The sequence below is a fragment of the Coturnix japonica genome, chromosome 2 (assembly GCF_001577835.2).
Source record: "Coturnix japonica isolate 7356 chromosome 2, Coturnix japonica 2.1, whole genome shotgun sequence".
NCBI classification, from domain to species: Eukaryota; Metazoa; Chordata; class Aves; order Galliformes; family Phasianidae; genus Coturnix; species Coturnix japonica.
Window position 1 is genome coordinate 111,174,685 of NC_029517.1, and position 8,888 is coordinate 111,183,572.

General features: G+C 37.3%; 1 protein-coding gene across 3 annotated transcripts in view; it reads left to right on the forward strand.

The window, feature by feature from the left end:
* Positions 1–7,386, forward strand: part of CA3 (carbonic anhydrase 3) — a 41,178-nt gene extending 33,792 nt beyond the window's left edge. For all 3 annotated transcript variants that reach the window (XM_015855895.2, XM_015855894.2, XM_015855896.2), the window contains 4 exons: positions 404–496; positions 1,590–1,655; positions 3,333–3,488; positions 4,566–7,386. In XM_015855895.2, coding sequence (XP_015711381.1) covers positions 404–496; positions 1,590–1,655; positions 3,333–3,488; positions 4,566–4,685 — 435 coding nt within the window. In that variant the 3' untranslated portion in view covers positions 4,686–7,386. The remainder of the gene's footprint in view (positions 1–403; positions 497–1,589; positions 1,656–3,332; positions 3,489–4,565) is intronic.
* Positions 7,387–8,888: the final 1,502 nt, after the last annotated feature.

Below are 8,888 nucleotides of genomic sequence, written 5' to 3' on the forward strand. Positions count from 1 at the left end.
ATGATGTGTGGAGAGTAGTAAGAGATGCAAAGCAATAGCAAATGTACTGGATAAAGCTCAGTGTAAATCCTTGAGGTGATATCTGCATAACCTGAAGGTCTAAAAAGCTGCCTGTGCAAAGTGCTCGTCAGTAGGTGTTTTATACACTGCATGTGTGCATGTCACATGCTGCTTGGATTGAACTGTTTGTCTGATGAGTTTTCTAAAGGTATTTCCTTTTCTTTATGCTTCAAATGTTTATAGGAAGTGTGAGCATATGGAAGAATAGGAGCATACTTCATATCCCTTCCTTTACATACCATGTATTGGAAACTTTTCTTAATATAATGTAAGGTTAATTAATGCAAGACTACTTTGTTAGCAATTTTTTTGCATTTACAACTAACGTGTTATTGATTTTTAGTTACATCTGGTACACTGGAATCCAAAACATGGTAATTTTGCTGGAGCTTTGAAACAACCTGATGGAGTGGCCGTTGTGGGTGTTTTTCTGAAAGTAAGTGACAAATGTTAAGTTTCTGTATATTTTCTGTATTTTTTATCTTTTACTATTCTTTTTCCTTGGACTATATTATTTTAAGAGGAAAACATTCTAAGTGATGCACAGACTGAAGTCATGAAATGCCCTTGGGCCCTTCAGATTCTATGCCCTCTTACATTCAGAGCAAACTTCAGGTAGCATTCAGACTGAGGTATGCACAACTTCTTTGGGCACTTGCTGACTTTGTCCCTGATAGCTGCTCAGCTCTGTGCTCTGATTTGTACTGGGTGAGGAGCACAAGTGAGCAAGATTATGTTGACACTTCCTTGGTCTCCTGCTGGTCCCTGCATGAGTTGGGAGTGATCCAGAAGACCAGGTAATTGAAAGAAGTGATGGTAAAAGGAGCTCATTGAGTATTTTAACCATGAAATTCAGCAGGTTAATAAAACTAATATAATACAGATGTTTTATAATTGACTTTATTTATAAACTTGGAAGGAAGATAGAGGAAGGAAGGAAATTATCTCCTGAACAACCAAATTTTATCTGCTTTTGGAACAAGACGTGGAAATAAAATCATGTCTTTTGCATACCATCTTCATTCTTCTTAGATGCAGAGCCACATCAATTCTTTTGGAGGTGTGGAATGTTATGAGCATAAGCAATACTGACCCCAAGATTAGTCTTACATTAAGTCTGATGTGACTGCAGATGTGCTATGGAATATTGTGTCTGTAAAAACAGTCTACTCTTCAGACTACCACCACTTCACTGAACACCATACATCTCACAATGGTTGCTTGCTTTCAAATCAGGAGCCTGGAGCTGAGCCCAGTGGGTTCTGGCTGACACTGTTTGGGTGCACAGTTTATTGCTTAGACAGCAAAATATGCCCAGTAGAGTCTTACAGCATGTTTTTGAATTACAAGGCCAGTTACTCGAGTCTGCTCTTCTGGATGTCCTTTTAAAATACGTGACTTTGTACCTCTGTCTGCCTTTACCTGGTGCTCTGTCGCTTTAGCTAACTTAAAAGATGTGTTGTAATGAACTTCTTTTAAATACTGTGGAATGTGATGAAAAAATACAGTACTTCTGCTTTGCATTGCAGGTTGGAAAAACTCCCAAACCAGAAATGAAGAGAATTCTTGAAGAAATTGATAATATAAAGACCAAGGTATCAAAATAATATGTTGTATTATAATGCAATTGGAAAGCAGCAGAAGCAGAAATTAGAAATTGATATTTACTCTTTTTTGCATTGTTCTGGTACCTAACATTAGCACTAGAGGCGATAGACTGGACTGGGAAGTAAGGCACTTTCTTTTACTTCAGTAATCATGTAATTTTTTTCTTCTGTTATTATTCCTGTTATTGTAGAGGATGGTTTTCAGTCTTTGCAGGCACTGCTGATCCAGCATAAATAGATGCATACCTAAGGACAGCAGTCCATACCTATTACATATGTAAAACTGCAGAAGAGAGTTCTTCGCAGAGAAAGATCATTACTATTTCTATTGTTATTTAACATTATTATATGCTATAAACCTAACTCTTCAGTACACGTTAGCGTTGTCCTTCATGATGACCTTCATGATTCCAGCGGTGCTAAAAACCAAACTCTTATTTTATCTGATGCTGAATATAGCACCAGTTCACTAGGACTCAATTTTATAAAAATTTCATGCATTTTCTTCCAAATTTAGAATAATTTCTTACATTTACTTTAAGCATGTACATGGTATGGATGTGTGGAAAACATGTGAGGATCTGAGTCTGAAATCTGTTATTTACCAACTCAGGCTTATTAGTTTTAATTTTTCAATCTTTTCTTAGTCTTCATATACAGTTCATTTATTTCTCCTGGAGAATAGAAGGTGACCCTTTTATCCTACCCTTTGCTCCTCCTACTTTGTCTACAAGATCAGTCTTATTATAGTTTCAGCTTCCTCATACAACTCCTGTGTCATTTTTTGGCCATTTACATGCAGAAGACTTATATGCCACAGGTGATAAGAAGTTCATAAACTACCCTTTGAAGCCCTGTATCATGTAGTTATAACACGGTCGTAGTGATAAATACTCCCTTACATTTTATCCAAGACTGCCAATCAGGAAGGATTTATGACTTCTAAAAGAAAAACATGTATCCTACAGATATTATATGTTCTGGAAAAAGCAGCACTCCAAGAATAGCAGAGGAAGACGGGTGCACCTACAATCACTCACATCTTGCATTTTATTTCTTAATGTTCTTTCCCTGTTGTAACATATTTTACCAAGACTGCTATTTTTCAGGATGGATTAGCAGATGGTATCATCGGTGTATTTATCTTGCATGGAGTCTCAATTGCTACAATACATTACAGGCAGAGGAGTTTCTTGGACACTGTGCTATATTTACTGAAATGCACAATATATATTGTGAAGTTATTTGCAAACTCATATTGAATTTGTCAGGAAGACACATTTGGAGTCTTGATACTATTCCTTCTGCCAGTATCTTGTGCAAGGATGTGTGGAAAAGATTTCAGCTCATTTTACTGTATTTTGTTTGATAACTCTTCGTGTTTATCCAGAGAAGACTGGATATATTTTGGTCCTGCACAATTCAGATTGTAATTTCTCTTAATTTATTAATGAAGTAAAAAAAACAACCAAAACAAACAAACAAACAAAAAAAACAGTTGTTACTAATTTCACTACAGATATTTGACAAGAAGAAAAGGTTGGTCTCTTTCATTAATCTTGATATTTAATTACCTCCTGAATAACATCACTGCAGGTGTGTTTTGTTTTTTTAGTATGTATATCCCCAAAGTTACTGCAAAGATTTCTTTTTCCTTTCTGTAAGGGGAAAGAGGCTCCTTTTCAGCACTTTGATCCATCAATTCTTTTCCCTAAATCTCGGGATTACTGGACGTATCATGGTTCATTCACGACGCCCCCCTGTGAGGAGTGCATCACCTGGATTCTCTTGAGGGAGCCCATTGAAGTCAGCCCAGACCAGGTAAATTCCATCTAGTTCTGCTAACCCCTTTTTCTCAGTAGTCTCAAACCATGTCAGTGTGATGGTTTGCAAGCCATATGTTACCTTACATTTTTTTGACAAGTAGGCTTTAGCTGAAGGCTGTAAGGAATTTCCTGCTAAAAGAGTTGAGCTGAATCAAACTGTGAAGCTGACCTTGAGAATAAGAAGGGCATGCTAAAAAAAAATAAGTAAACATTTAAAAGATTACTCTTCTGCAAGCATCTTATCCTTTAATTTGAGGCCATTCAGATTTGCAGGCTGAATTATTTGTTTGTATTTTGGAATATTTTGTTTGTAAAGGTGGAATAATGAAAAGGTAGCTCTTGTACTGATCTGTCAGATATATTCAGTCTAGCTATTTGTTTGATTCAACAGTTGTGAAAACTGATGATGTTTAAGACTATTTGTTATTCAAGAACCCTGCTATCTGGATTCTAGATTGGCCTCAGGAGTTGGTGTGACTGTTAAGGTAGTAAGACTCAGATTCCTCTAGGTGCTACTGTGAGAGAGTTTGTCTGCTGAGAATACAAATAACAAAATATTTAAAGCATTCTGATTTCCTCACACAGATGCAACATGTTCTACACTTTCCTATTTTGTGAATAAAATATGTAGTAAGCCTGAAATTTCAGATTAATAATCCATATGGCATACATTTCTCTGCCCTTCCCCCCAAAAAACAACTTCTACAGGACAGCTATTGCATCCTCCTTCATGGATGGCTGTATTTCCAGAAGTGATCTTGACTGAAGTTCAGCTCCAGTAGGGCTACAGGAAGCCCCTACTCTTGTTTTACACTGTGTGACTCAGGGAAATCCAAAGAAGCCCATGTAAGGATCAAATGATCCATTGTTCTGCAGATCTGTGAGTGAAGACTGTAAAGATCCACAGAAACCATGCTAGCTGTTGGGCTGCAGAGATCTCTGTCAATAATCTTTACCACTAATTTGAATGACTGTATTAAAACAAATCATCTTCTGCTTCACTTTGTTCTAGGCATCGAGGTGCAGTTTCCAGATGAATTTACATGGCTGCTGTAACTTTTCTTTCTTGCAGATGGCGAGGCTCCGTAGCCTTTCCAAGAATGGTGAGAACGAGCCCTTATGCCCACTGGTTGATAACTGGCGCCCAGTTCAGCCTGTGAAGGGCAGGATAGTGAGAGCCTCGTTCAAGTAAAGCTCTGTGGAACCTGAGTGAGAAAATCCCTTCATCCTAAAGCAGCATAGTTAGTTTTTGTCCTCTACTGGATAAAGATCTGTAATTCTCAGCTTAAAATTCCGAGTGGTAAAACTGAATCTGTCTCTTAAATCAGAAAAAATATTCAAGGCAAATGCAATTACTAACCTTGTGGAGGAAATGTGAGATGCACGTGTTCCATGACCACAAGTGCTTTAGCATTTGTGATAGCGTCACTTCTCTGCCATGTGGTCTTGGAAAAACATGGGCTCAGTATCAGTATTTAAAATGAATTTCCAAGGAAATGTCACAGAGGCAATAAATAAATAAATAAATAATAAAAAAAATGAACCAGCAGTTTAGGAAAGCAGAAGTAGCGGCTGGGTCAAACAGTACATGGACAGGTGGTAAAATGCCCACTACCTACGACATCCACTGTAGAGATCTTTCTCAGATATCCCATCTCCAGTGTGAACATCCAAAGAATAAATTTCTCTTTAACATACAACATTTTTTCCTTCCCTCTCTTGTTCATAGTGTGTTATCCAGGATTAATATTCCAGGAATGCAACTAGTATAGCAACATTAGGTTTGCTAAGAGGAAAGAGCCTTACTGCTGCTGCTTTGCTGGTACATGTCCAGATGATGCAGTATTGCCTTTGATGCTCTGCCTGTTTTTTTGTTTTTTGGCACCTTAGTTTACGTATTAATGATTTTACCTTTTAGGGGTTTTATTGCATATGGTGAGAGTCTTTGCTGATGACTCGTGTCATTTGTCTTCCCTACTACTGAAACATCACCTAAATGTTAGTTTACTGTACCTTTGCTTTAGATTGCTCGCTTTCTGGGGAGACAGTTCAGCTGGCACGTATGAAGCTTCTGGATTCTTTGTTTTCCTCTAACTCATCAATAGGTAGCAGAGGGAGTTCTTCTGGAGATCCTGTAATAAACATGTTCACATAAGGAATACGTTTACATAAGGAATATGTCTATCTTTGAAATGAAGCAGGGATACAAGTGGCTAAAGTGAGAATTTCCCAATTATCCTTCACTATTTTACTTTTCATGTTTGCTAGAAAAAAAGGTTCTCCAACAGTGAAGTAATGAATAGGCAACATAGGCCAAATTCAATTATTACCAGCACAATTCGGTAAGAATTCAGGAATGAAACTGGATGTGGAGTTTGATCCTTTGTATTTAGAATTTTTCAAGGAATTGCTGAATTCCCATTGAGAACTAATATTTCAGTTTATTAGAATCTTACTTTGCTTAGTATAAAGCATTTTTATGTTAAAAGCCAAGCTAGCAGAACTAACATATTGATTGAATCCGGTTTACAAATGTTCTGCCATTTGTCAGGTCAGTTTTTGATTTTAGGTGTGCAACACTTGGAACAGCATTAATTTTAAGAGAATCTTAGGTCTTTGAACTGTACATCTCAATGCAAAAGGTTTCTACAGAAAGCTCATAAGAAACTTTATTTTCTACTGCGCTGTGTCTTACATGTAAATCTTTTTTCTCATATCCATATGCAGCTGATCTTAGTGTTCAGAAAATTTCTACGCAAATAACAGAGATGAGAATTTGAGCCTTTCTACCTTAAAAGCTGTTAACTGTGATGTTTTGATTTCTTGTTATTGGAGCAGTAAGACAGGACTGATTGTCCACACTCCAAATAATAGCTTTTGTGTCTTCAGAGAACCAATAAACTGACTTACACAAGAAACTGATATTTTTATTTTTTTTTGCTTTATTTCTAATGGTGAATGATGACGGAAAGTAACAAAAACTTATTAGAAAGCCCTGCTACTCTTTTCTTTGAAACATATGCTTGCATTATAAGGACGAACAGACATCCTAGCGACTGCCTTTTCATCTGTTGCAATTAGTTTTAATTTCTCCACATGACTTCTGTAGACCCAATCAATCAGATTCTCAAAAACATGAGACATGAAGTAAAATGCATTTTACCTCAGAGCAAAATCACTCGTTCTATGTTTTCAGGTACAAAAAAGAGTTATTTTTCTTGCCTGTACACGAATATTGTCATATCTTCCCCAGGATCATAAATCAATGTAAGAATATCACTAGCTTGAATTTTAACTGTACATTCTTGCAAATACGTTAATGAATGAGCTGAATATTTATATCATCTTGGAATTTCCCGATTCATCTGTATTTTCTTAAGTACTTTCTTAAGTATGCAAAGTAAAACTTCTAAGATGAAATGATGTCTTAATTGCCCTGATACCATGCAGTTGCTAACCCACATGTTGGATGCCCTTTATTTGCATGTTGCCTCTGCTGCTTTTTGACTGACAGGATAGAGATGCGTCAACTATTGACACAGCAACTGTGGTTCAAATGGCAAACACGTACTTTGTATATCAACAAAAAGGAAAATCACCTGAAATTTATATTATTCTCCCATAGATCTGTTCTTATTCCATTCTGGCTTCTATCTGTTACTACTGAAGACTGTCAACATCATTGCAAATGTGCTTTAGACTTTGTAGTGTAAAGCATTCGTAGTTTTGTTCCATTGCATTTCTTGCTTTGATATCCAGTATTGGTACTGATAACCTTGGTAACAAATTAGTACTGTGTTTTGTGGACTCTGGTGCTGCTACCTCACCTATCTTAAACAGAGGAAAAACACCCCTTGGCACTGATGAGTTAAATAAATTGTAAAAATTCTTCTGATCAGTGTGGTGCACTAAATCCTCCATTGCATGTAACGCATATATTAGTTTCAGCAGGGAAGTGAAATTATTTAAATAAATTACCATCTCAGGTTTTGACAGATGAAACCCTTCTCACACCTCACATAAGCGAATACTAGAGAATTAGAAGCTTATTCCTACCATTTCAGAGCTTTTTGTTATAGACTGAAGTAATTTCCCACTAGCTGCGATTGTTTTTTTTAGTCAGTTGTTCATAAGTGAGCTGTAAATTCCTGCTGTGACCCTCGGTGTACAGGCAGTTATGGTTATATGTTTCCACTACAAAATTAAAAAAATATGGATTGTTTTTACTGAATCTCAAGAAGAGATTCCTACACATTCTTGCTGCTGTTTGTCATTTGAGTAATTAGAGCTTAAAAACGTTAATTTTGTCAGTATTAGCAAAATAAAATCTGTTTCTTCCTGAGGCCTTTTGTCCCCAACAAGTGAAGCCATGCAGTGTGTGTTCCACTTCATGTGTCTGCCTTTCTTCTGCGTTTATTCAGATCCCTGTAGTGCACATGAAAGCAGGTAAACTACCTTCCATGAGGAGAGAGGTTGCACACAGGTTTGGGTAACCATCTATTTAATATAAGCCACTCTGCAATGAGCACTTATATACAGGTTTATTCCTTAGCACAGTAATTTGCATGCTTACATTTCCTATGAAAAAGAATTGAGTTATAAAATCATTGCAGAACAGGAAAGCCTGTCTGCTGTAACCAGTTCATAGGAACGTTCTTGTGAAGCCTCCAGCTTCTGATACTTTTTTACTGCATGCTCAGCACTACAGGACCTACCTTGGAGGTGAGCAACCAAGATGCTGGAAACTGGAAAAAGGAAGGTCTCCTCTCTCTCTTTTCCATTATAATCACCACTGAAAAACTCTGAACCCCCAAAGTGAGGCTTATAAGTTAGAAAAAATTAAAAAGTCTTAAAATTTACAAAATGATACTCTATTACTAAAGGCAGAACAGAAATGCAAGTATATCAAATTAAAACAGTGTCCCTGTTCTGTTAGGAAGGTATTTTCCTTCAGGTTCACCAGGAATGTCTGTGTTATACAGTAAGTTGCCATAAATGTTACACAGCCCCATGCTACTCCCCTGGAAGCTCCTTCCCTTTGTCATGCCTGATGCCTTCTGCAGAGCAGGCCACCTGGATGCTGCAGGTCCTTTGAATGTTTCCTAGGACAGAACTTGCTGTCAGGTAGAGCAGTATTGTCTCTTCCACCTGCAGACATCGTAGATCAGCTGGAGCAAGTGAAACACACAGTCTTTCTGCCTGCAAACAACCCACCAGAGAAGATCCAGAAGTTATGTGAAAAGAGTCATTACAACAGTGCTGAGAAACTCAGAAGTGAATACCAATGCTGTGGGAGGACTCTGGGAATCTTGGTACTTATTGTTGTTGCAGAAAGGAACCAGGTCGAGACTCGAACTCGTGGGTACTCCAGGGTTGATTTTATTAACAAGCTCAG